At 41.7% G+C, this 27,006-nt stretch overlaps 1 protein-coding gene across 2 annotated transcripts in view; it reads left to right on the forward strand.

Annotated features, from left to right (window-relative positions):
• The window catches only part of PIP5K1B (phosphatidylinositol-4-phosphate 5-kinase type 1 beta), a 340,273-nt gene extending 313,820 nt beyond the window's left edge, over positions 1–26,453 (forward strand). The window contains exons 14-15 of one of the 2 annotated variants that reach the window (XM_021064629.1): positions 2,911–3,028; positions 25,629–26,453. In XM_021064629.1, coding sequence (XP_020920288.1) covers positions 2,911–3,028; positions 25,629–25,631 — 121 coding nt within the window. In that variant the 3' untranslated portion in view covers positions 25,632–26,453. Of the gene's footprint in view, positions 1–2,910; positions 3,029–10,170; positions 11,376–25,628 lie in introns of those variants that run through there. The other variant, XM_021064626.1, reaches the window with a different exon arrangement.

A 27,006-nucleotide genomic window follows, 5' to 3' on the forward strand; every position in this document is an offset into this window, starting at 1 on the left:
TAAGATGCTTATTTGATTTTATCAGATGTGACCATATGATACTGAAGAAATGTGGTATTTTTTCCCCTGTAATCCTGTTATATTTTAGCTAAAATAATTGATAAATGTACCTGTTAAATCCTGAAGAATATTCTATTTTTTTTTCTATTTTAATTTGATCCTAACTATACTATTGGCTCACTCATAGTTTCCAAAAGTGAAACATAAATATTAGATTTAAAAATATTTGCAAAATGGATTTACTCCTAAGGAGGTGAACTCTGAATCACAAAAGGACAGGAAAAAGAGGAGAATTATTTTTTCTATATTTTATACTAAATGTGCTATTTAAAAAATAAATTTTAAAAAGAAAAAAGCGCTTTTAGAATATTCTTGGCCATACCCTTAATCTTAGGATGGAAATAGTTAAAAAGTCATAGCTATAAAAATTCAGACAAGAAGAGTTAAACTTAAATTTGAATTTCATCAAATAAATTACACTTACAAAATAATTCAGAAGCTATTAGAGACTTTTTTAATTGTATAAAATGTAAACCAAAAAGTGGGGGGGGGGGTAAAAGACAAAAGTCATGCCACGCTTACATATTTTCTGACCACTTTGTTTCTTGCTTTGATGTTTAAGTAGGTAAAGGTTCTCCCTCATAAGGCTTAATCAGGCAGGAATGTTCTCTACCCACAGGAGTAATGAATGAGTGGCATCTTAGCAGCTAAAAGGCAAAAGCATTTTTGCTCTTGATCCGAAAAATAACCCGGGCAATGTTCATGACCACGTAGTGCCTCTCCAGACAGCACCCCTTGAAACCTGATGGTTTATTTAACCTAAGAAATCTGTGAAGGTTCACAATATAAAGCCAACAACTTGAGGGAAAGAAGCCGCATTCACGCTGCTCTTTAAAATCAGTCAGGACAGCCTGCTTCCCACATTGTGTCACCCATCTTGGGTTTTTGAAAAGCAAGAGGACTTTTTTCTTTCTGTGTCCAGAGTTGAAGAGAAAATATAAGAAGCCAGAGTGAGATGGTTTTCATCCCTGAATCTCCACATTCTCAAATATCACCAGATGGAAGACCTATGAAAGATCCCCACTTCCCTTTCCTCGTACTACTCGTCTGGATTCTTCAGCTTTATTCATTATATGTTATGCAAATGAGCCTTCTTTATTAAGATCCCATGCAGTTGTTTTGTCAGATTTTTTTTAATATTCAGAAGCTCAGGTTTTCTAACTATTTCACGTATCTCCAATGAATAAGCCAATGTGTACAGCAGTAGAATTAGATGTAGTTCCCAGACTAGGGGAGGACAGAGGAGTGTAAAGCCCTTGGTGGTCACCTGTCCAGCTGGAAAACTCAGATAAGATCCGGAGGATGGTTTCAGATGGGGAGTTTTCAAAAGGGTGAGCTCAGAGCTCAGCCCCAAGGGTGGCGGCCTGTGGAACACGGAGCTGAAGCCGGTCTTCTGCACTCCCGCTCCCAGGCCTCATGCCCAGGCAAAGCCAAAGCCCACCGCCTGGTTTGTCCTACGTGTCTGCTGGCCAGCATCTCTTCCACAACGCCACCATCACACGCTTCCATCACTGCTTGCAGATATTTCTCATGGAAAGTTTCCACATGGTAAAAACATAGCTTTTATTTCAGTGTACATTCCTGAGCCACTAAATTAATTCCCAATTTAAATACCATCAAGATGTACCCATTACTTCAACACTTAACACTTTATCAGGAGTTGCCTTTGTGGCTCAACGGTTAACGAACCCAACTAGGATCCATGAAGATTCGGGTGTAATCCCTGGCCTTGCTCAGGGGTTAAGGATCCGGCGTTGCTGTGAGCTGTGGTGTAGGTTACAGACAGGGCTTAAATCCCGAGTTGCTGTGGCTGTGGTGTAAGCCAGCAGCAGTAGCTGAATCAGCCCCTAGCCTGGGAACTTCCATATGCCATGGGTGTGGCCCTAAAAAGAAAAAAAAGAAAAAAACCCTCATTATCATATCATGACAATCATATCAGGACAATATCATGTTGTCGCCCTTGTTACTAAAGGTACACCCAGACAGTTCTCACAAAGCACATAACAGAGTGATCAGTATTGACGTCATCCATTGTTACTCCAGGTGTCGGCCTTGGACCAGCAGCAAGAGCATCACCTAGGAGCTTGTTAGGAGTGCAGACTCATGGGCTCCATTCAGACTCAATGAATCAAACTCTGGGGCTAGGGCCCAGGAGACTGGGCTTTTACCAGCCCCGCCTCCCCCCCCCCCAGGAATTCTGATGCACATTTAAGTGTTTTGGAGGTTTTGTTTATTTATGGCCACACCCAAGGCATATGGGAAGTTCTCCAGCCAGGGATGGAATCTGAGCCACAGCTGCTATGGCAACACCCAAGCCCCAAGCTGCTGCAGTCAGATTCTTAACCTGCTATGCCACATCAGGAACTCCACACACATTTAAGTTTGAGAACCATGGATGTAACTGAACCTTTCATGCCAAGAAAAAAATGGAAAGAAATCATCAATGCTAATGAGGCACAAGATTATCTTCTATAAACTAGCAAAGCACAAATACTGTTGAGAGAAGGATGTAAACAAGAATCAACTATTCAAAGTCAAAGATGACTGGTGGGCCTTGAGATTCCCAGCAGTCCACCCTCAGAAGGAGTGGGGCCCACAAACCCCTCTCAGAAATGCAAATAAGTGTCTCATAGGCTGAAGCAGACAGAGAAAAGGCACTGCCCATAAGGCCAAATTCTTTCAACTCAGGTGAGCATACCTCTAGGTATCACCATATCTCCTTCGAACTCCCCAAATTTGTTTTCTTCCCCAAAAGCTTTCCCACCTCAGCCTCCTTAACCATAACTTTGGAGGGGTCCTAGGATTTTGTTCTGAAGGACACTGGCTCACCATTCTTCTTTCTTTTTCCAGTAAAGGGTTACCTTCCAGTTCAACCTTTACCTTGGAAGAGGGGACCATCTATTTGACTTCTGAGCCAAACACCCTGGAAATGCAGGATGATAATGCCTCTGTGCTTGACGTCTATTTAGTAAGTAAATCTCTCGTTGTTTCCCCTTCCCCTCCTGGCTTAAAAAGGGACCCAGGCCATAGTTTATACAAGAACAGGTTCTATAAGATCAGGCCTGCCTGGGTTTTAAAAGAAACAGTAGCACTCTGTCACTTGTACAAATGGTGTGTCTTTTCACAAGTGTGTCATCCCTCTGTTCCTGTAGAACAGCATGCAGAACATCTAGGATAAAATGTTAAATCACCATATGTGATGAGAACTGATCCCCAATGTTGAAACCAAGTGGGGCTCCTCGGAGTCATTACCCACAAACAACTGTCTTCTTTGACTCAACTGGATCCACCTCTGTGTGAATCATCTTTGCTTTGGGCTTACTCCCTTGATAAACTGGAAGCCTAAGAGGTAGAGAACCAGGCTGTGGAAAAAACCTGAATTCAGTGCCAGGTAATCATGGCTCCCACCTTCCCTCAATTGTCACCAATCGGCTACATGATCTCCTTAGAAATTTCTCATGGTATCGAATTAAGCCAATGTGGACACTGCTTGGGCCCTGACTTGGCCTATCGCCCTCTGCCTTGGTGAGGGAAGATCCTTTTTGTTTGGGTTCATGGAGCCAAATAATGAAACTGAAGCTGAGATCAGTGCTGCGCAACTTTCTTCAATGGCCGAAGAATGGAGAAGCAAGAACTTAGTTGACAGATCAACCCACATAATGAGAAGGATTAGATTTTAAAGAGTAAAGACAAAGGGAGGGGGAGTGATGCTAAGAATGGGGAGGCATGTGCCTTAGTCTACTGGAGAAGGGGCGGGGCTTCTCCGAGGGAGCGGGGTGCCACCCTCTTTTTATCTTTTCTTGGTCCTTAATTTCTGGTCATGGCCGCCATAAGTGTGTCGTTTAATTTGTTAATGTAGTAAAACCAGCTCATAAGGAGACTGAGGGTCTGTTGGAGGTCAGATCTGTCACCTTCTCCATCCCAGCTGGTTCCATCTAGTTTCTTGGTTTGTTTCTCCTTTTAACTTCTGTTCTTACCTTGGCCCGTGTGACTTAAAGATTTATGTTAATTCCTGCTAAAGTTAGAAGTTGGCAAGTTTTGAGCAAGGTCCTGGAGCAGCCCTGGCAACACTCTATGTCCTTATTTGCCAAAGGAGGGAAATAACACCTGTCCTCACTGCCCCACAAGGCTGTGCGGAGGATCATGAGTGATCACATGTGGGAACACCCTTGAGTGCTCGTCAAGTTGTCCATAGAGCCATGATTGAATTGTTAAGATGAGGCCCAGGAGTTCCCGTCATGGCTCAGTGGAAACGAATCTGACTAGCATCCATGAGGACACAGGTTCGATCACTGGCCTTGCTCAGTGGGTTAAGGATCCAGCATTGCCGTGAGGTGTGGTGTAGGCCGAAAACATGGCTTGGATCCTGCATTGCTGTGGCTGTGGCGTAGGCTGGCAGCTGTAGCTCGGATTCAACACCTAGCCTGGGAACTTCGATATGCCATGGGTGCAGCCAGAAAATAAAATAAAATAAAAAGTAAAAAGTTTAAAAAAAAAAAGAAAAGATGAGGCCCAGAAAGATCCCCCGAAGGGCTAGACTGCAAAAGAGGAGACTGAGTATTTTACCCTACAAAGTACATCCCAGGTTCATTTTCCACCTCTTTGTACAGCTGCACGAAGTCTCATGAAATGGGAGGTGCTGGTTCAGGGTTTTCTACTGTGTGTGTGTGTGTGTCTTTTTCAGGACTGCACTCATGGCATATAGAGGGTTTTCTACTGTGTGTGTATGTGTGTGTGTGTGTCTTTTTTAGGACTGCACTCATGGCACATGGAGGGTTTTCTACTGTCTGTGTGTGTGTGTGTGTGTGTGTGTGTGTGTGTGTGTGTGTGTGTGTGTGTCTTTTTTAGGACTGCACTCATGGCATATGGAGGTTCCCAGGCTAGGGGTCAAATTGGAGCTGTAGCTGCTGGCCTATGCCACAGCCACAGCAGTGTGGGATCCGAGCCATGTCTGTGATCTATACCACAGCTCACAGCAATGCCAGATCCTTAACCCACTGAGTGAGGCCAAGGATCAAACCCTCATCCTCGTGGACACTAGTCGGGTTTGTTAAACACTTAGCCATGATGGGAACTCCAGGATTTTCTACTTTTTAAAGCTTTGCTGAGCCTAAGCAAACCCTCTCCATCCCTCTCAGTGTGCAGGCTCAAGTTTGGGCATCAACACCACGTGGGGTGTGTGTCTATAGCAGCACATCTCCACAGCCCCATTTTATGCTTCCCCGTATCCCCCAGCCTCACACTCTATGTCCTCAGGTGTAGTCTGCAGGACACCAGTCACCCAGATTGTTACACTACAGCCCAAACCTAGCTAGTGCCTTCTCCCCTCTCCCAGAGCAACATCCAGAGTCCTTAAGGCCCTATGCCTGTCTGGTCGCCTCCCTGCCCGGACCACCTCCCTTACTCTGGCCTCCTTGCAGATGACATTCCAGCCACATTCTGACTGGAATGAGGTAGTACCTCATTATAGTTTTGATTTGCATTTCTGTAATAATTAGAGATGCTGAGCATCTTTTCATTTGTTTGCTGGCCATCCATCTATCTTCTTTGGAGAAATGTCTATTTAGGTCTTCTGCCCATTTTTCAATTGGGTTGTTTTTTGCTGTTGTTGCATTATGTGAGTTTGTACATTTTGGAGATTAAGCCCTTGTCAGTGCATCATTTGCAAATATTTTCTCCCATTCTTTAGGTTGTCTTTTCAGTTTTGGGGTTTTTTTTTTTTTTTGGTTTTTTGTTTGTTAGTTTTTGTCGTCTTTTTGTCTTCTTAGGGCTGAACCTGTGGTATATGGAGGTTCCGAGGCTAGGGATCTAATTGGAGCTGTAGCTGCCGGCCTATGCCAGAGCCACAGCAACATCAGATCCGAGCCACATCTGTGGCCTACACCACACCTCCTGGCAACGCCAGATCCTTAACCCACTGAGCGAGGCCAGGGATTGAACCCGCAACCTCATGGCTCCTAATCGGATTCGTTTCTATTGAGCCATGACAGGAACTCCTGTCTTGTCAGTTTTATTTATGGTTTCCTTTGCTGTGCAAAACTTTTTAAGTTTGCTTAGGTCCCATTTGTTTATTTTTGTTTTTATTCCTATTGCCTCGGGAGACTGACCTAAGAAAACTTTTGTATGATTTATGTCAGAGAATGTTTTGCCTCTGTTATCCTCTAGGAGTTTTATGGTATCGTGTCTTATGTTTAAGTCTTTAAGCCATATTGAGTTTATTTTTGTGCATGGTATGAGGGCGTGTTCTGATTTCACTGATGTACGTGCAGCTGTCCAGTTTTCCCAGCACCATTTGCTGAAGAGACTATCTTTTGCCCTCGATCAGACAACAAGGTGATGTGGCAAGAAAAACATATAAAAGGACACAGACAAATTTGAGTTTATAATAAACATTGATTATTTTTAAACTTCAGTAGAGAATGTGAAAGTTCAAGAAGAATGGTGTAAGGGAAAGAGTTGGGTATTGTTGGAAGAGCACAGGATTCTGTTTTTCACTGAATTATAGTTGACTTAGACTTCAGATAATTTGATATATATACTCCACATAAAGTTATTATAAATATTGGCTATATTCCTTGGGCTATATATATATTACCTACATCCTTGTAACTTGTTTATATCTAGTAGTTTGTACCTCTAAATCCCCTTCACCTACCTTGTCCCTCCTGTCACCTCTCTCCCCTCTGGAACCAATAATGTGTTCTCCATTTGTGAGTCTGTTTTGTTATATTCAATTGTTTGTTTTTTTTTTTTAAGATACCACATACAAGTGAAAACATAGAGTATTTGTCTTTCTTTGTCTATTTCACTAATTATAATACCCTCCAGCTCAATCCATGTTGTTGCAAATGGCAAAATTTTCGTTCTTATTTATGGCTGAGTAGTACTCCAGTGTGTGTGTGTGACATCTTCATTCATTCATTTATTGATAGGCATTTAGGTTGCTTCCATAACTTGACTACTGAAAATAATGCTGCAGTGAATATATACGTGCAGGTATTTTTTTGATCTAATGTTTTCATTTTTTTCAGGTATATACCCAGGAGTGGAATTGCTGGGTCATATGATAATTGCATTGGTTTTTTTTTTTAATTTTTTGAGGAACCTCGTACTGTTTTCCATAGTGGCTGTACCAGTTTATATTTCCACCAACAGTGTACTAGGGTTCCCTTTTCTCCACGTCCTTGCCAACACTTACTGTTTGTTGTCTCTGAAGATAACCATTATGACAGGTGTGAGGTGATGTCTCATTGTGGCTTTGATTTGCATTTTCCTGATGTTTACACATGATTAGTGATGGTGAGCCCATTTTTTAATCAGGGTGTGTGTGTGTGTGTGTGTGTGTGTGTGTGTGTGTGTGTGTACATCTACACACACACAACATACACACAGAGGAGAAAGAGAGTTGTCTTGGTTATTTCAAATAGTGCTGCAGTAGTGACTGGGGTACATGTATCTTTTTGAATTATGGGTTTTCTCTGGATAGATGCCCAGGAGTGGGATTGCTGGATCATAGGGTAGCTCTGTTTTTAGTTTTTTAAGGAAGCTTTATACTATTCTCCATAGTGGTTGTACCAATTTACACTCCCATAAAGAGCTAGGTGGGTTCCCTTTCCTCCACATCCTCTCTGGCCTTTACTGTTTGTAGGTATTTTGATGATGGCCATTCTGACTGGCGTGAGGTGACAATGAGGTGATACCTCATTATAGTTTTGATTTGCATTCCTCTAATAACTAGCAGTGTTGAGCATCTTTTCATATGTTTTTTGGTTGTCTATATCTCCTCTTTGGAGAAATGTCTATATCTTCTGTCCATTTTTTGATTGGGTGTTTGGTTTTTTGATATTGAACCTACATGAGTTGTTTTATATTTTGGAGATTAAGCCCTGGTCGGTCACATCATTTGTAACATAGCGTTTTGAATAATAATTATAATGGCCACACTGAGCTCATAAGGTATGCAGGCACCATCCCAGTGCTTTTCTTATGCTAGCTCTTTCAAGAGGCAGGTGTTGCATTTGTCTCCCTTCATACATATAAGGAATCTGAGGTTTACCTGATCAGTTCTCAGAGTTCGTCAATGGCAGAGCCAAAATTCAAATCTAGCTCCAACTTCAACACACTATCACTAGAGTGTTAGTTATCACTGTAGTGTTAACCAGGAGGTAGCTCATCACTGTTGTTGTTACTGACCACCAAGTCGGTCTCATTGGAATTATGCTCCTGATGAAAGTGAGAGATGGATCTAAAAAGGAAGAAGTGAGGGTTTTATTTTGAGAAATTTTTTTAAAATTCCACTTTCATCGTCATTTATTTTTCTCTTTTTTTTTAATTTTTTTTTTTTTGAGGTTCTAGTCTAGCAGTTCTTAAACCTTCTGATCTCTGGATCCCTTTATCTTCTAAAAATTGAGGATCCAAAGAGCTTTTGTGTATGTGGGTTACTTTGTAATTTAAAAATTAAAATGAGAAAAGTCATTCATTCTTTCAAAATAATAACTCTACAATGTTATTTCCATAACAAAAATAAACTTAATGAAAAGAGTGACATCATTTCACCATTTCACATTTTTGCAATCCCCTTGTCTAACCGAGGAGAAGAAGCTGGATTCTCAGCTCTGCTTCTCCATTGGTCTGGTGTGCTCGGGCACATCACCGTATTCCACCGTGCACCTGTGAGAGGGAAAGACCAAAAGGCAAGTAACATCTCAGTATTATAGGAAGATAGTCTTTCCTCCTGGATCCCCCAAAATGGGCCTCCCCACACCATTGCTCTAATACTTTACCTTAGTCTCTTCACCTCTTGCAGAACCAAATGGGACATGAATTAATTAGAAATAGGCCTGGGATTCTATACTCTATATTATATAGTATATACTCTATATTCTATATATATTTTATATACTATAAGTTATATACATACATACCCTATAGTCTATAGCTCTGCCTCTCATTAATCATTGATTTGTATTAGTCACCCTTTTTAGCCCTCAGTTTTTTCATCCATGAAATGGATCATTAAACCCCCTCTTAAGACCCCTCCAGCTCTGACTGGGCATGACCTATTCTAAATGTCAAGGATTTTTTTCCAGAATAGCTAGAGCTGTTTCCCCAAATTTCCCTATTTCATCACATATTCTACCATCAACCTTCACAGTATTTAATTTTTGTGGCAATACATCTAGAAGTTCTGCCCCATTAACTTATAATTCCAGGAAGTATTTTCATGCTGGAGATTTTTATTTTGCATGCTTTTCCAATCTGAAAAGATACAGCTCATTGCCTTCCCTTCAATATTTTCATTTGCCTCCACATTGCAAAAGAGTGAATGGCAGAGAAAGTGTCAGAAGGGAAAACCAATCTAGCCTGTACCTTTGTTCTCCTTGCTCTTGACCTCGTTAGAATCCTCTTTATCACAGCCATCCTTACTGAAAGGGCAGTTGAAGATTTCTGTGGTGATATTGTGTTAGGTGTTGTAACCAAACATAGTCATCAGATTTCTCTTGTAATGTTCTCCTTTAAGAATTGGTAGGTGCAATGAATCCTGTAATGCTATTATATGTATACTAATGGACAATGCTATTTATATATCCCTTTAAAATATGATTTAAACTCAAGTGATTCATGTACATCAGATAATATAAGAAACTTCCTTTTTAAAGACCCTCTCACAGAATTCCCCCTGTGGCTCAGCTGTTAATGAACCCGACTAGTATCCATGAGCACTTGGGTTCAATCCCTGGCCTTGCTCCATGGGTTAAGGATCTGGCATTACCATGAGCTGTGTGAGCTGTGGTATAGGCTAACGGCTTCAGCTCCGATTCACTCCCTAGCCTAGGAACCTCCATATGCTGCAGGCGTGGCCGTAAAAAGACAAAAAAAAAAAAAAAAAAAAAAAAAAAAAAAATCCACTCACATTATGTGCATGTAAATCAGACCAGCTTTCCTGCTTTTTCCAATGACTTGACATGAAATTAAAAGGACAGGTTACCTGAAAAGGCCACTAATTGTTCCATCATCCTTATTCAGGCATTTGGTTCCTAGCTATCACCTGGAAAAGGCCATTCATTCACCTTCACACTAATCATTCCAGGCTATCTGATTTGTTTTCAGATATTCAACTCAAGGGAAGTGTTTTTGAAGATGATTTTATCCAGTGACCAAAGATGTGTTTTCCACTGAATTTTGAGTTGACGACACAGATGAGGGTATTTAAAAGAATACAACAGAAATGAGCAGGCTCTATTGATTTTAAATGGGCAATCACACAGTCTTCATAATAGAGCCAGATTCCACTTTCTGAATGGTCTCAGCTATTCTAAGGCACCAATCACTGTAGCTGTTATGTCAGTTCCTCAGGCAGCTTCTTTGCCTGATACGAATGTAATTTGGTGTTAATGGGAAGAGGAACAAGCAACAAAAAGCACTGCAGCTGAAAAATGTCGTGGGCAAGAATGTCCTTTTTTATGAGTAGCTGGGAATGGGTGGGTAAGTGGGAGATAATGGGATTGCTTTTTAAAATAATATAAACATTTCAAAGAGGGCTGCCAGAAAACAACGATTTTCTTCTCTTATTTAGTCCTGAGGTTATGCCCCTTTTCTTTTTACACTTTCCATATTAACAGCCTTGCAATAATATGTCCTTGCATCCAGATAAGTGTTTCTGCAAGATGTCTGTTTGAAGTGCAAAAATAGCTGTGAGCAAAGAAACAGTTAAGCCATTTATTTTTCAGCCATGCCAGTCTGGGAGATTAGGACTCTGATGTGCAGCTGCTGGACAGCTTGGTTATTTAGTGTGTCTTTAGGGTGGTTAATAATACTCTTTGATCATAGGATGAAGGGTGGCAGAGAAGTGAAAATGATTGAATTAACAGCTTATCATACTATTAAGTGGGAGAAAAGCCTGAGAAAAGAAGAAAAACACTCTAAATTAGGTCACGGGGGTCCTAGAAAATTCAGTGAGACTTTGTGGCAAGACAGACTGCATTTCTGGACTTGACTCCGACCTGACTTGGCTGGCATCGAAGTTAATGACCTGTATGTAAAGTATCAAGTCTCTTTAATCACTCCTTGCATGAGCCAGCATTGGCTGCTGCCCAAGATATTTATTCGAAACAGTGGCAATTCTATCCCTGCTCAGCAGAGAGCTAGATTCCCCATCAACCAAAGATGCTGCTCAAGGTTTTGGTAGGTTTTAGAGCAAAATAGGAAGAGAAGAGGCAGAGGCTGCCTTTGGTTTGGAAGGCATTTCACCAGGATGTCGTTCCCTTCCACCAGTATGACCATATCGAGAAATGAAGAGATTTCAGAAAGGGCAAAATAGGACCCTTTTTTTTCTTTCTTTCTTTTTTTTTTTTTTTTTTTTAATCTCCAGGAAGGATGACCCTCTTAAGTCATTGAACAAATACCGTTTCTAAGACACGTGAAAGGGCTGAAAAAGACCTGGCTACCTGAGCCCCGTGGCACCTAGAAGGGATTCCTGTGCTCAGACAAGAATGACGCCAGCTTCAAATTAATGAGGCAACCTGTCAGTCTGGATTTAGGAGGTCACCGTAGGAATTTTTTTTAAAACAAACAGTATGAAACTATGGTTTAAGGATTAGCGTAGGTAATTGGAGTCAGAATTATAAAGGCATAACTGGCTTTTTAGTTAGGTGAGACCCAGAATTAACAATTGAGTGATGGCAGGCAGGGTTTCGGTGGATATTTTTTTCTGTTTTGTCCTAGCTTTGCAATGAATTGTGGCCTCGTGGGCCAGCTGGATTTCCACCTGCTCAAGGCCAGTTCTGCGTCCAGCTTGCCCGAGTCTCCTGTCCATCCCAGCTCCCTGCCTGCTGGTCCCATTATTCTTCTTTCTGTACCTCCTAACCCTGGCCTCTCTCTCCTTCTCCACTCTCTCTGGGCTCTGCCTGCTGCTTCTCTTTCTGATCCTCATCTCCATCTTTTCCCTTGTCATAGGAAGCCAGTGTCCGCTAGCCTCCTGAACGTTTCCAACTCTTGGAAACAGAGAGTTTGAGGAGGAACAGTTTCTAATGTATGAACTTGGGTTCCACCAGGCCCTGAGCCTTCAGGAAACTGCTAGCATATTCAAAAGGAACCAGGTCAGGGACACATGAGAACCGTAGGGAAAGCAAGTCGAAATCCTACCGTGGACCTCGTGAGCAGGGCTGTCTTCTTTCATACTGTTCACTCTCCTGGGATCTGAGGAGGAATGGGGAAAATGAGTGAAAAGGAGAATGCATACATACTGTCCACTTCATAAAAAACTCAGGCCTCCCCACGTGGGACGGGTGGTGTGTGGTTGAGCCTGGAGTGGGACATGAGGACCTGGCTTCCCTTTGGTTTCTCTGTGCCTGTGCTCTGCAGGCTGTCTCAACAAAGTACCACAGCCTGGGGCTTAAACCACAGAAAGGTCTCCCAGTCTGGAGGTTAGAAGTCTGCGGTCAAGGTGCTCACAGGGCCCGGGCCCTTCTGAAGCCTCAAGGAAAGGATCTTTCCTAGCTTCTGGAAGCTTCTGGTGGTCCACGTGGTCCATGGTGTGGTCTGACTTGCAAACTCTAATCTCTGCCCCAGTCTTCACACTGCCTTCCTCCCTGTGACTCTGTGAGTCCTTTTTATTTATGAGGACACCAATGACTGGATTTAGGGCGCACCCTCCTCCAGTGTGACTTCATCTTTACTAGTTACATCTGCAAAGGCCATATTTCTGAATAAGGTCACATTCCCAGGTGAACATGAATTTTCGGGGACACTGTTCTACCAACTATACTGCCTTACTGAGGACATGGAAAAGGACACACATGCTCTTCCCGAGGCCTGGCCCCATTCACTTCTCTTCTCCCTGGCTAAGTCACTGTGAGGTTGAGTAGATGTTTCCAAATTATTGCAGAGTTCCTAGAGTGGCTCAACTGTAACAAACCCAACTAGTATCCATGAGGATGCAGATTCAATCCCTGGCCTCACTCAGCTCATTGCTATCAACTGTGGTGTAGATCACAGGTATGGCTCAGATCTGGCATTGCTGTGGCTGTGGCATAGGCCGACAGCTACAGCTCCGATTTGACCTCGGGTCTGGGAACTTCTATATGCTGAGGATGCAGCCCTAAAAAGAAAAAAAAAAATTATTATTGATTCCTCACAAAAAAGCGTCCGGTAAATGAATGTTGTAACAGATACAGTCACTTGTTGGGGACATACTGTGCAACAGAAATAAAATCCCGGAGTTTCCGACGTGGCGCAGTGGTTAACGAATCTGACTAGGAACCATGAGGTTGCGGGTTCGATCCCTGCCCTTGCTCAGTGGGTTACGATTCGGCATTGCCGTGAGCTGTGGTATAGTTTGCAGACGCGGCTTGGATCCTGCGTTGCTGTGGCTCTGGCATAGGCTGGCAGCTACAGCCTTGATTAGACCCCTAGCCTGGAAACCTCCATATGCTGCGGGAGCGGCCCAAGAAATGGCAAAAAGACAGAAAAAAAAAAGAAAGAAAGAAAGAAAATCCCTGAGGATGGACCAGGGCATTCGTATTTTTTAAAAACTCCCCACATGTCCAAGGCTGAGATCCAGTCAGCTTGTTGACAGGGTTTTTGAGCTCTGAGCATGTTAAATTCTCCTGTGCTGGATTTAAGGGAAAGCTATGTCAGACCCCTAAGATCCCTCGTATAATGGTTGGCAGTTAGCTTTGCTTTACATCAGGGGAAAAATGAACTTGGTTCTAAGGTGAACCCTACCACAGTCAAGTTTATGAACGGGTTTGAGACTGAATTCCTGCAGCAGACCCTACTGCCACCTGCTGGTTGGAAGGCGCCTCTGACCAACCTGGTAAGAAGTGATTGAGGTCTTTGAATTGAAATCCCCTATTAAGTGGGCGGGCGAGGCTCAGAGGATGGTCTCAACCCCGGGATACTTTATGGTAGCCTCTCAGTGCTGTGTAGCACGCTGAGCAGGGCACATTCTTCAAGTGGCAAAGGAGGGGCACTCTGACAGACCCAGCATCTACCACCATTAAAGGTGGACTGGAGGTGGCAGTTACAATCAGTCACAACAGTGAAAGTGCTGAACTTGCCTAGGATCCTAGCGTGCCCTTCTCCCCCATCAGGGCCAGTTCCACTTGAGCCTCTTTGAAAAGGTCCCTCAGCCATTTGGGGATTAGGACAAACAGTACTTCTACTGCTGAGGCAGTGGCTTTAATGAAGTATCAACAAGTATGGGTGGAAAAAGCCCCTTTTTCACTTTCAGTCTTTGACAGGTTGTTCCTTAGAGCCTTGCCACCCCCAGGTGGCAGTAACTGACAACAGAGGATAGGATTAAGTACAATATAGATTTTTTTTTTTTTTTTTTTTTTTTTTTTGCTTTTTTAGGGCCATGCCCATGGCATGTGGAAGTTCTCAGGTTAGGGGTCAAATCAGAGCTGCAGCTGCCAGCCTATGCCACAGCCACTGCAAAGCTAAATCCACACTGTGTCTGCGACCTATGCCACAGCTCATGGCAACACTGGATCTTTAACCCACTGAGCGAGGCCAGGGATCAAATCTACATCCTCATGGATACTAGTCAGGTTCGTTATCACTGAGCCACAGTGGGAACTCCTATAGATCCTTATTTAAAAAAAAAAAAAAAATACTTTCCAAATCCCAGTAAAGGCTCCTGGGCATTTCCTAGAACAGCCATAACAAAGTACCACAAACTGGGTGGCATAAACAACAGAAATGGATTGTCCCACAGTTCTGGAAGCTAGAAGTCCAAGATCAAGGTTGGCAGAGTTGTTTCCTTCTGAGAACTGTAAGGGAAGGATATGTTCCCTCCTTGGCCTATGGATGTCTGTCTTCTCCCTGTTTCTCCTCTCTGTGCGTCTGTCTCTGTGTCCAGATTTCCCTTTTTTAAGGACACCAGTCATACTGAATCAGGGCTCATCATAGTGACCTTATTTTACCTTACATCTGTAAAGAGCCTATGTCCAAATAATGTCACATTGTGAGGGACTTGGGGTTATGGCTTCAACGTATGAGTGAAGAGTGGGGATGGGGGATAATTCAATCCATGCTGCTACTCTGTGTTGCTGTAAAGAGAAATGGTACCATGCTGAGAGAGGAAAGTCTTGAGGGGGGTACTTTAGCTCCTCACTCTTGACTATGGCTAAGGCCACTGGCATTTTACCCTTTCCCTTCCACCATAGGGAGAGAGAAGCCAGTGGCCTTGTTCCAAGGCAGTGCTCCTTTTCAAATGAAACCAGTACCATATTCCTCTCCTTACTTTTCCAGAGTGAATGTGGTGGTTGCCGCAGGGCTCTGTGATGCATTAGATGATAAGGTAGCCATTTAGATTTGCAATTAGCAGAAGTCACTCTCTTGCTGCAAAGTCCCTGTAGAATTGTCAGCCTGTATAAATCACTGATGCCCTCAGGCTTCTCTTGGGCCTTTGGAAAACAAATTAATCAGGCAGGGAACTGTGTTAAAATATTGCTGCTGCATTAACAGTTTTGAAATGAGAGGCCATAATCCTCATCCATCCCATGAGACGTCCAAGATCAGTGCCAACTTTTTTCTTAGGTCTGTTCTCATCTTATCAGCCATCTATCTGCTGGTTGGTGTGGAAAGCTCTGATAGGGCATTTGAAGGCTGGCAGCAGGCCTGGCACTCCATGTGCTGCCAACACCTCAGAATTCAACAAACATTCTACCGGATTGGGCACAATGTGGTTGTTTTCATCCAACTGTACGTACCCTTCAAGGTCATTCTAAATCCCACCTTCTGCCTCAAGGCTTTTTGCTTAAGGCCCTGCAGTCCCCAGTTCTTAGAGAATAATTTCACTGCTGATTCTGAGTCTAAATATTTTTTAAAATGTCATGTTAGGAAATTTGGACTCAAGCTCCTCCACACTTCCTTCCAGCTATAAAAACCTCATATAAAACCATCCATACATATGTTATGCTCTGATTTCTATAGCACTAGCTTATGTATCTGTTTGCCTCCTAAAAAACGGTGAGCTTTGGGATGCCTGCTACTGTGGTTCACAGAGAAATCCCTTACTGATCATGCCTAGTGAAGTACCCCATATATAACTATAATAATAAAAGTATAGAGCCTTAGGTAAAAATAAGACAAAATAAGATTTCCAGAGCCCATCATGGCTGCTTGGTGTTTGAAACTCAAGGATCTCTGAGAATTCCATCTAGTGAGCCTCAGGATGGAGGGGACCCCAGGCCCAAGGGCATGATTACGGTGGGGCATTGTGAAGCCTTTATGTGCATTTGTGGTGATGCTGCGAGTTTAGACTAAAATGAGGGGAGGGAGGAAGGATGAGTTGGTGTACTCTCCTGACCACAGAGAGGATGCTGGCCAAAAGAATAGGAAAGAGCAAGAAAACAGAGCAGGGCCAGGGAAAACAGCCTCAGTATAGGGAAGAAAAATAAAGGCCTTGCCACCTATGATAGCCTGGAGAGAAATCAGTGTTTTCCTCAGAGGTATTCTGGCAAAGAATTTCAACTTGAAATCAAAATGAGGCTGCCTTTGGACCCCAGACAGGGAAAGAGCCTGCTTCCATGGGGCCATGACGCAGTTGTAGTTAAAAAAGAACATCGCCCCTGAGTGTTAGTAGCTCATAGAATGAGGAGAACCCAGGGACTATTTAGTGTGGTCATCTTGGCCAGTCTGACTGCCCTGAAGTTCTGCTTTGTTTCAGCTCTGTCCTAAGACCCACTCACAGCACTTTCCAGATCTTATGAAATCCTATTGATTACATATATCTTTTAAACAATGGGTTGAGGGGGGATGTGTGTGTTTCAGGGAAAAGGTTGAAAAAGGGGGAGGGATATAAATGACCCTAAAAATGAGACTCACTAAAAAGTGAACTTGGACTCTCCAACTTAGCCCAACTTGGAGTGTTAAGGAACACTCACAAGCTCATCCTGTGAAGCCACCATCACCCTGATACCAAAACCAAAGATACCACACACAAAAAAGAAAACTATAGGCCAATATCACTGATGAACACAGATGCAAAAATCCTCAATAAGATACTAGCCAACTGAATCCAACAGTACATTAAAAGGATCATAAACCACAATTAAATGTGATTTATCCCAGGACTGCAAGGATTCTTCAATATCCAAAAATAAATTAGTGTGATATACCATATTAACAACTGAAGAATAAAAACCATAGGATCATCTCAATAGAAGCATAAAAAGCTTCTGACCACATTCAATACCCATTTCTGATAAAAACTCTACAGAGAATGGGCATAGAGGCAACCTACCTCAACATAATAAAGGTCATATATGACAAACCCACAGCTAACATCATTCCCAATGGTAAAAATCTGAAAGCATTTCTGCTAAGATCAGGAACAAGACAAGAATGTTCACTTTCACCACTTTTATTCAACATAGTTTTAGAAGTCTTAGCCACATCAATCAGAGAAGAAAAAGAAATAAAATGAATCCAAATTGGGAAAAAAGAAGTAAAATTATCACTGTTTGCATGTGACATGATATTACACATAGAAAATCCTAAAAATGCTCTAAAAAACTGTTAGAGATTATCAAAAAATTCAGTAAAGTTGCAGGATACAAAATTAATACACAGAAATTTATTGGATTCCTACCCACTAACAATGAAAGACCAGAAAGAGAAATTAAGGAAACTCTCCTATTTACCATTGCACCAAAAAGGATAAAATACCTAAGAATAAACCTACCTAAAGAGACAAAAGACCTGTACTCTGAAAACTATAAGATGCTGATGAAAAAATCAAAGATCAAAGATGATACAAACAGATGGAAAGACATACCATGATCTTTGATTGGAAGAATCAATTTTGTCAAAATGTCTATACCAACCAAGGCAATCTGTAGATTCAGTGCAATCCCTATTAAGTTGCCAATGGCATTTTTCACAGAACTAGAACAAAAATTTTTTAATTCTATGGAAACACAAAAGACCTCGAATAGCCAAAGCAATCTTGAAAAAGAAAAATGGAACTGGAAGAATCAGGCTCCTGGCTTTGGACTATACTACAAAGCTACAGTCATCCAAACAGGATGATGCTGGCACAAAAACAGAGATATAGATCAGTGGAACAGGATAGAAAGGCCCATGCACCTACAGCCAACTAATCTATGACAAAGGGACAAGAATATAAAATGAAAAAAAAAAGTATTTTCAATAAGTGGTGCTGGGAAAAGTGGACAGCTACATATAAAAGAATAAAATTAGAATATTCTGTAACACCATACACAAAAATAAACTCAAAATGGATTACAGACTAAACATAAGGCTGGATACTATAAAATTCTTTGGGGGAAAGCATAGGCAGGAACATTATCTGACATAAATTACAGCAATATCTTTTTTGATCCACCTCCTAGAATAATGAAAATAAAAACAAAAATAAACAAATGGGACCTAATCAAATTTACAAGCTTTTTCACAGTAAAGGAAATCATAAATAAAACCAAAGGATAACCCATAGAATGAGAGAGAATCTTTGCCAATGAAGCAAAGATTAATTTGATTAATTGACAAGGGATTAATCTCCAAAATGCACAAACACCTTAGGCAGCTTTTTATCAGAAAGACAAACAGCACAATCAAAAAATGATAAGATCTAAATAGACATTTCTGCAAAGAAACTAGACATATGGCCAAAAAGCACATGAAAAGATTCTCAACACTACTTATTATTAGAGAGACACAAATCAAAACTCAATGAGGTATCCACCTCACACCAGTCAAAATGGCCATCAAAAAGTCTACAAACAGGAGTTCTCTTGTGGCACAGCTGATTAAGGATTTGCTGTTATCACTACAGCAGCTCGAGTTGCTGTTCTGGCATGGGTTCAAGCCCTGGCTCAGGAACTTACACGTGCTGCAGGTGCAGCCCAAAGAAGTGCTTTACAAACAGTAAATGTTGGAGAGGTTGTAGAGAAAAGGTAACTCTCCCACACTGTTGGGGGGAAGTTAAATTGATACAACCACTATGAAGAACAGTATGGAGTTTCCTTAAAAAACTAAATATAGAACTGCCATATGACCCAGCAATAGCCAAGACATAGAAACAACCTAAATGTTCATCGACAGAGGAATGGATAAAGGAAATGTAGTATACATACACAATGGAATATTATTCAACTGTAAAAAAGAATGAAATAATGCCATTTGCAGCAACACAAATGCAATTCGAGATTATCATACTAAGTGAAGTAAGTCAGACAAAGACAAATATATCACTTATATGTGTAATCTAATTTAAAATAATATAAAAGAATTTAGTTATTAAAAAAAAACCTCATACGTTTCGAAATCAAACTTAAAGTTACCAAAGGGGAAACCTTGTGGGGAAGGATAAGTTGGGAGGATGGGATTGACATATATGCACTAATATGTATAAAATGGATAACTAACGAATATCTACTGTATAGCACAGGAAGGTGTACTCAATGTTCTATATGGGAAAAAAGAATAGATATATATGTACATGTATAACTGACTCACTTTGCTATAAACCTGAAGCTAATACAACATTGTAAGTCGACTATACCAAGATAAAAAAATTTTTAAGTCTATAACAAATTCTGGAGAGGGTATGGAAAAAAGAGAACTTTCCTACACTGTTGGTAGAAATGTAAGTAGGTACGACCACTATGGAAAACAGTATGGAGGTTCCTCAAAACTAAATATAGAACTAACATATTACCTAGCAATCCTACTCCTGGAATATATCCATACAAAGCTATAATTCAAAAAAATATGTGCACCCCTATGTTCACAGCAGCACTGTTCACAATAGCCAAGACATGGAAACAACCTAAATGTCCACAGACAGATAAATGGACAGAGAAGATGTATTACATACTTAAAATGGAATATTACTCAGCCATAAAAAAGAATGAAATGTCATTTGCGGCAACATGAAAGGACCTAGAGATGATTATACTAAGTGAAGTTAATCAAAGATAAATGCCATATGATATCACTTATCTGTAGAACCTAAATTATGACACAAATGAACTTATTCACAAAATAGAAGCAGACTCACAGACATAGAGCACAGATATTTGGTTGCCAAGGGGGTGGGGGTTGAGATGGACTGGGAATTTGGAATTAACAGTTGCAAACTGTAACATATAGAATGGATAAACAAGCTCCTTCTGTATGGCACAAGGAACTATATTCAGTATCCTGCAGTTAAACCATAATGGAGTTCTCCCTTTAGTGCAGTGGGTTAAAAATCCGACTACAGCAGATCAGGTCACTGTGGAGGTGCAGGTTCAGCACCTGGCCTGCTGCATTGGGTTAAAGGTTCCAGCACTGCCTCAGGTGTGCAGATCTCAGCTGTGGCTCAGATTCAATCCCTGGCTCAAGAATTTCCACATGTTGGTAGTGTAGCCATAAAAAACACTAAAAATAAAAAGGGGCCTATTATTTTTAAAAAACACAATTGAATATATATATAACCGAAGTGTTTTGCAGTACACCAGAAACTAACACACTGTAAATCAACCATACTTGAATAAAAAATGATCATTGTACAACTACAAATGTAATAAATTCATTGAGTAATATAAAAAAGAATAAATTATGTAGAGGTAATCTAATCAAATAAAAAATTTTTTAGGAGTTCCCGTTGTGGCGCAGTGGTTAACGAATCCGACTAGGAACCATGAGGTTGAGGGTTCGGTCCCTGCCCTTGCTCAGTGGGTTAACGATCCAGCGTTGCCGTGAGCTGTGGTGTAGGTTGCAGACGCGGCTCGGATCCCGCGTTGCTGTGGCTCTGGCGTAGGCAGTGGCTGCAGCTCCGATTAGACCCTAGCCTGGAACTCCATATGCCGTGGAGCGGCCCAAAGAAATAGCAAAAAAAGACAAAATTAAAAATAAAAAATTTTTTTTAATAATTTAATAGAGAAATTTTTTTAAATATGAGCCTAGGGAGTTTCCCATGGTGGCGCAGTGGAAACGAATCCAACTAGGAATCATGAGGTTGTGGCTTCAATCCCCGGCCTCGCTCAGTGGGTCAAGGATCCAGCGTTGCCGTGAGCTGTGGTATAGGTCGCAGATGCGACTTGGATCTGGCGTTGCTATGGCTGTGGTGTAGGCTGGTGGCTACAGCTCCAATTAAACCCCTAGCCTGGGAACCTCCATTCTGGGGGAACGGACCTAAAAAGACAAAAAAAAAAAAAAAAAAAAAAGCCTCTCATACATCCACACACAAACACACATATGTAGAATTAATAATGCTAGGGTTCAAAGCCACAAATACCTAAATACTCTCCTTTTTTCATACCAACTATTATCACACCTTTACCTTCAGGACTCAGAATTTCAAATGTATCGTGGATTCTCAGAGCATCACATGCATAGGAAGAAACCCTGGCATCTGTGTGGATGAATGACTGTGTGCGTGTGCATGAACACAGCAGTTCAGGTGATGACAGAACTGAAATGTCATTCTGCCTGTCATCCCATCCCTGAAATCTGGCTGGGTTCGATCTCCAAAGGACCAGTTCTGGTTTCTATTTCTAAAGTCATCAGGTTAGGAGAGGGTTGCATCTCAGAGCATCTCAGAAGAAGTTGCTAGCATCCAGGCCAACACTACCTGAGGAGCCCACCTTGGTGCTGAGGAGCCAGAGGGATTTCTATATACGCCACGTTTTGAAGGATAAACTCAAGCTGTGACTTTCTTCCTAAGTAGACAAAACAGCTGACACTCTGTCTCTTCATTGATGGCTAATATAGGACTATGAATTATAATTTGTAGCAAGGAAAATTATAGCACATTTTATACTAAATAAGTGATAATAAAATTCCCTTCTGCAGTCTTCTCACTGTGGCCAAGTTTACAAGCTGGGAGACACTGCTTTCGGATCCCACGATGACTAAGACTTTAAGAAGTCATGCCATGCCGTTTTATTAGGGTTATAAGTTAGTACAAAAATGGACGCTTTCAGATCCATGGTCAGGTCCATGACCAGTTGTGTCCTCCCAGGATTACATTACAACATGGATGCAGAGTTGGCATTTCTCACCCAACTTTGACAGTGTTGTACCTTGGGGGTGAGAGTGGGTGTTTAACAAAGTTTATAGAAATTTCTGCAACACCCTAAATTTAAAAAAAAAAAAAAGAAACCTTAATGAATATAAAGGATTTTTTATGACCAGAGCTGGAAATGACTCATTTTTAATAGTAAGGGGATTATATTTCATTATAATATCCTGTTTGATTTTAACCAGTTTTATGAGAAACACCACAATATTACATTTCTTTTCAGCAAGTGGTTTATGTAACAGGAACTATTTTCAATATTCTAAGTTCTTTGGTGGTACACATCTACAAACAGTATTTAATAGAATCTTGCAGTTGTAACAGAATCCTGTGATCTTCCCACATGCCCTGCCCTGTGACTGCCACCCATCTCCACCTTATGGGTGCCTCAGCTCTACCCAAAGACCAGTCAGCCTGGCCTCACCCCCGGTGACAGTAACTGCCCCTTCTTCAGTGACCACTCATCTCTTGACTCTGGTTAGAAAATATTTCCTTGGAGTTCCCGTCATGGCTGAGTAGTTAAGGAATCCTACTAGTATCCATGAGGATGTGGGTTCGATCCCTGCCCTCGCTCAGTGTGTTAAGGATCCAACATTGCCTTGAGCTATGGTATAGGTCACAGACACGACTCGGATCCAGCATTGCTATGGCTGTGGTGTACAGCAACAGCTACAGCTCCGATTGGACCCCTAGCCTGGGAACCTATACATGCCACCAGTGCGGCCCTAAAAAAAAAAAAAAAAAGAAAGAAAACATTTCCTCATTGAATCAAAACTGGCTTCTACCAACTTGTCCCAGTCCTGGTTTGGAACCATTTCGTCTCACCCCTTGGATCTCAACAGATGGCAGATTGGGGTCCTGTGCCTGGTGGCGGGGAGGGGAGGACAGGACTATCGGGATGCTTGATGGAGGGGGGACACTGAGAGAGTAAAGTTTTTACCATTCTACTCACCTCACAATTCTGATGTTCTCATCCCCATCCTGAGGGTCACAGCCAGCTGTGTCACTACAGCTGTCACACTTTCAGGTGTCCTAGGGCTAAACTAGTTACCTAAACCTTTCTTCCCCTTGGCTAGCCTTCAGGTATTTGAAGACAACTCTCATGCTCCATCTCTGCATCTCCTATTTTCTAGACCAAAAAACCCAGGTCTTTAGCCAGTTCCAGGGGGTTTTGGGTTTAGAGTCCTTCACTGGCACATTTTTCTAGGCAGGGCTCAGATTGGTCAATGTCCCTCTCAGAGTTTGGCACTAGAAACCAGAGAACTCCAGCCATGATCTACTGGACAAGTAGAGAACTGTCACCTCTTTTTGGTTTTAGATTTTCAGAAAGCAGAACTCTAGGAGTTCCCGTCGTGGTGCAATGGTTAACGAATCTGACTAGGAACCATGAGGTTGCGGGTTCGGTCTCTGGCCTTGCTCAGTGGGTTAAGGATCCGGCGTTGCCGTGAGCTGTGGTGTAGGTTGCAGACACGGCTCGGATCTGGTGTTGCTGTGGCTCTGGTGTAGGCTGGGGGCTACAGCTCTGATTCAACCCCTAGCCTGGGAACCTCCATATGCTGCGGGAGCGGCCCAAGAAAAAGCAAAAAGAAAAAAAAAAAAAAAGAAAGCAGAACTCTAATGAGAAGCATCTTTTAGTTTTATGTGGGGTCTTTAAGGTCACTGACTGAGCCTAAATAAAGTCCACCTTATTTAGGACATCTGTCCTGAACAGAGACACTTCACCTTTGCCCACTGCTGTAGCTCACCACCTAATGCTCAAGCTATTTCTGAAAGTTTATTTGAATAACAGTCTGAGTATGTTGTACATTTAAGCAAGCAAACATTTCCAATTTTGATTAGTAAGAGGAGTAGTATCAACTGTGAAACAAATTCATAAGTTATTAAAATGACAACTCAAGGAGTTCCCATTGTGGTGCAGTGAAAATGAACCCAATAGCATCCATGAGGATGCAGGTTGAATCCCCGGCCTCTCTCAGTGGGTTAAGGATCTGGCATTGCCATGAGCTGTGGTGTAGGTCAAAGATTCGGCTCAGATACCACATTGCTGTGGCTGTGGGGTAGGCCAGCAGCTGTAGCTCTGATCTGACCCCTAGTCTGGGAACTTCCATATGCTGCAGGTACAGCCCTAAAAAGATTTAAAAAAAAAAAAAAAGCTACAACTCAGTAGGCTCGAATTACATGAAAAAATACTCACTTTTTTTTTTTTCTTTTTCGGCCACCCCGAGACATACGGAGTCCCCTGGCCAGGGCTCAGATCAGGCTGCACTTGCAACCTGTGCTGCAGCTGTGGCAACAACGGATCCTTTAACCCACCTCACCAGGGCCCGAACCTAAGTCCTGCTGCTGCAGAGATGCAGCCAATTCATTGTGCCACAGCAGGAACTCCTGAAAATACTCACTTTTAAACAGGATCCTCTTTGACAGAGTTTCTTTCCAAATAATTTTCAGTCATTTCAAATGTTTTAACTCAAGGTTTTTCAGCCTCCAAATGAATGTATTGGGCCACACAATCGCTGCGATCCCAGCTGCAACCTTCTCAACTACTGTTTTGGAGACACTAGCATATGCCAGACCCTAAGATATATAGAATTTGGGTATATAGTGTGTGTGTGTGTGTGTGTGTGTGTGTGTGTGTGTGTACACACAAACCCACTGTATTTCCCCAGAGAAAATTTCTCACTTATAAAGTAGTGTTTATTACTTTCATTTTACAGAGAAAAAAAAATAGGGTGCAAAGATGGTTGAGTAACTTGCATAGTGTCCAGTAGCTATAAATAATTAGAAAATCAATAGGTTTAAGCCATTGTGTCTGTCTGTGTCATGGTACCACTTCCCGATATATATCTTGATATGACTGTTAGTTCCCGTTCATTGCCTCTAACCTTAAGTGGCTACCATTTTAGGATAAATATTTGCTGGACCTATCTTTAACCCCTGGTCACAGGAATAGAATTGGAAAATGAACACAGCATTCATGAGTTCCAGACCATGCTCAAATGGCTTTGTTTGGCTTCAGGCCTGACATACCCCCAAAGCCCTGTGCACTTGCAGAGCAAGCGTGTGTCATAGCCAGCATTATTTCCTTCTGAGTCCCTAGCACTGCTCTGTGATGTAGTTGCAACTTGGCAAACCTTGGTGTAATGTACATGTGGCAGGTCCAGAGAAGCATATGCTCATCATTGCAGAAGAATCTATCCCAATGTGCTCCCACTCTTCCACCTGCATGAGCTTTTGCTTTTTAGGGCCGCATCTGCGGCACATGGGAATTCCCAGGCTAGGGGTCAAATTGGAGCTGTAGCTTCTGGCCAAAGCCACAGCAGCTGTGGGATCTGAGTCACGTCTGCAACATACACCACAGCTCACAGCAATGCCAGATCCCCAACCCACTGAGCAAGGCCAGAGATCGAACCCGCCTCTTTATGGATTCTAGTCAGATTTGTTTCCCCTGCACCATGAAGGGAACTCGCGTGTGTTCCCATTATAAATGGATACCAAAGCTTAGTCTTATATTTGTTTTCTTTTCTCCCCCCAGTAAGTGAAAATGGTGACCACCTAAGCAGATGAATGAGACATGAACACAGTTGTGGGAGAGAAGTTTCTCCACTCCAGAATTACCCAAAGGAAACTTGGCTGAGCCTCACTACACACAGGGTCATAATCAACGGGACGTGGAGTCTGCGAGATGTCAGGGAGCCTTGGCGGAGAGGCTGATCAGCAGATGTGATGTGAAAAATACCACACTCTTCTGTCATTTGCTGTTGCTTGCTGAACTGTGAAGAACTGCATGAACTCTATTTAAGCTGCTTTCTATACCATTGCCAATCACCTTTTTTGAACTTGGAAGTGCTATTTTCCTATTGACACTTGCATTAATTCATTTTGCATGCATCCAGTGATTATACATGAGCAACATATGTAATCTGCTTATATATTTTCTAAAAATTCATCCATGCAAAATGGTAAAGTATAAATTCTGCTCTTTTTTGCAAAGTTATAATCATAGCCCATGTCACTAAAAATTTAAATTGGTTTCACATAAAGATCAGTGTAATAGGTCTGCATATACTTTATAGAAAATTAGCTTCTATAAAGATTTTTTCACTGTTTACTAGTGAAATGAGAAAAGCAAAGCTATTTATAAAAGGCCTTATGTCGTGTACATATATTGTCTTTGAAATATTTGTGATTTAGTTTATTGCTTGTAAAAGAGAAATTATATAATTTATTTAGTAAATACTATTGTAAACTATAGTTTTATCGAGAGAAATAAAATATTTTGTTCTCAGTTACGGTAGTACATCAATTCCAATGGTTTTTGGTCTTTACATGTATTTTATTAATAAAAAGAAATAACTTAGAGCCTCATTTTTGCACATTCTGGAATTCTAAGTAAACTCTGACTCTCAGATAGATGAAAATGGAGAGAAATGAAAAGACTTAAAACAAATGCTATTTCAATGACATGAAGCTGTCTGTGATTCCCTGAGAAAAGACTCAATGGCAGCCTCTGCTCAACGGGTTCAAGAGACTTTCCCAACGTCCTGGTGTGTCCGTCAGCTTTCACTTTATTGTGTTGTGGAAAACAATCCCCAATCTCTGCTTAGGGGATCTGGAGGAACTCCTGCTACTTTTATGGCAGAAGAAAAAAGTAGTAGTGGAACGATGGGAGCTTTAAAGCTTCTGCTTAAATATGGTTTATAGAACTTCTGCTGACATTCTGCAGGCCAAAGCAAGTGACATTAACAAGTCTGATTATCAAAGTGTTGGGAAGTATACTTTTCACATAGGAATAGACTTAGCAGAGAGGGGCAATGAATATTTTAAGCAGTTAAGACCTCTCAACCATCTCATGAGTATCCTAAGCAGAAGAAGTGTAAGAGGCACATTGCTGAAAAAGTCATTAGAAAGCA

This window comes from Sus scrofa, chromosome 1, assembly GCF_000003025.6.
Source record: "Sus scrofa isolate TJ Tabasco breed Duroc chromosome 1, Sscrofa11.1, whole genome shotgun sequence".
NCBI lineage: Eukaryota > Metazoa > Chordata > Mammalia > Artiodactyla > Suidae > Sus > Sus scrofa.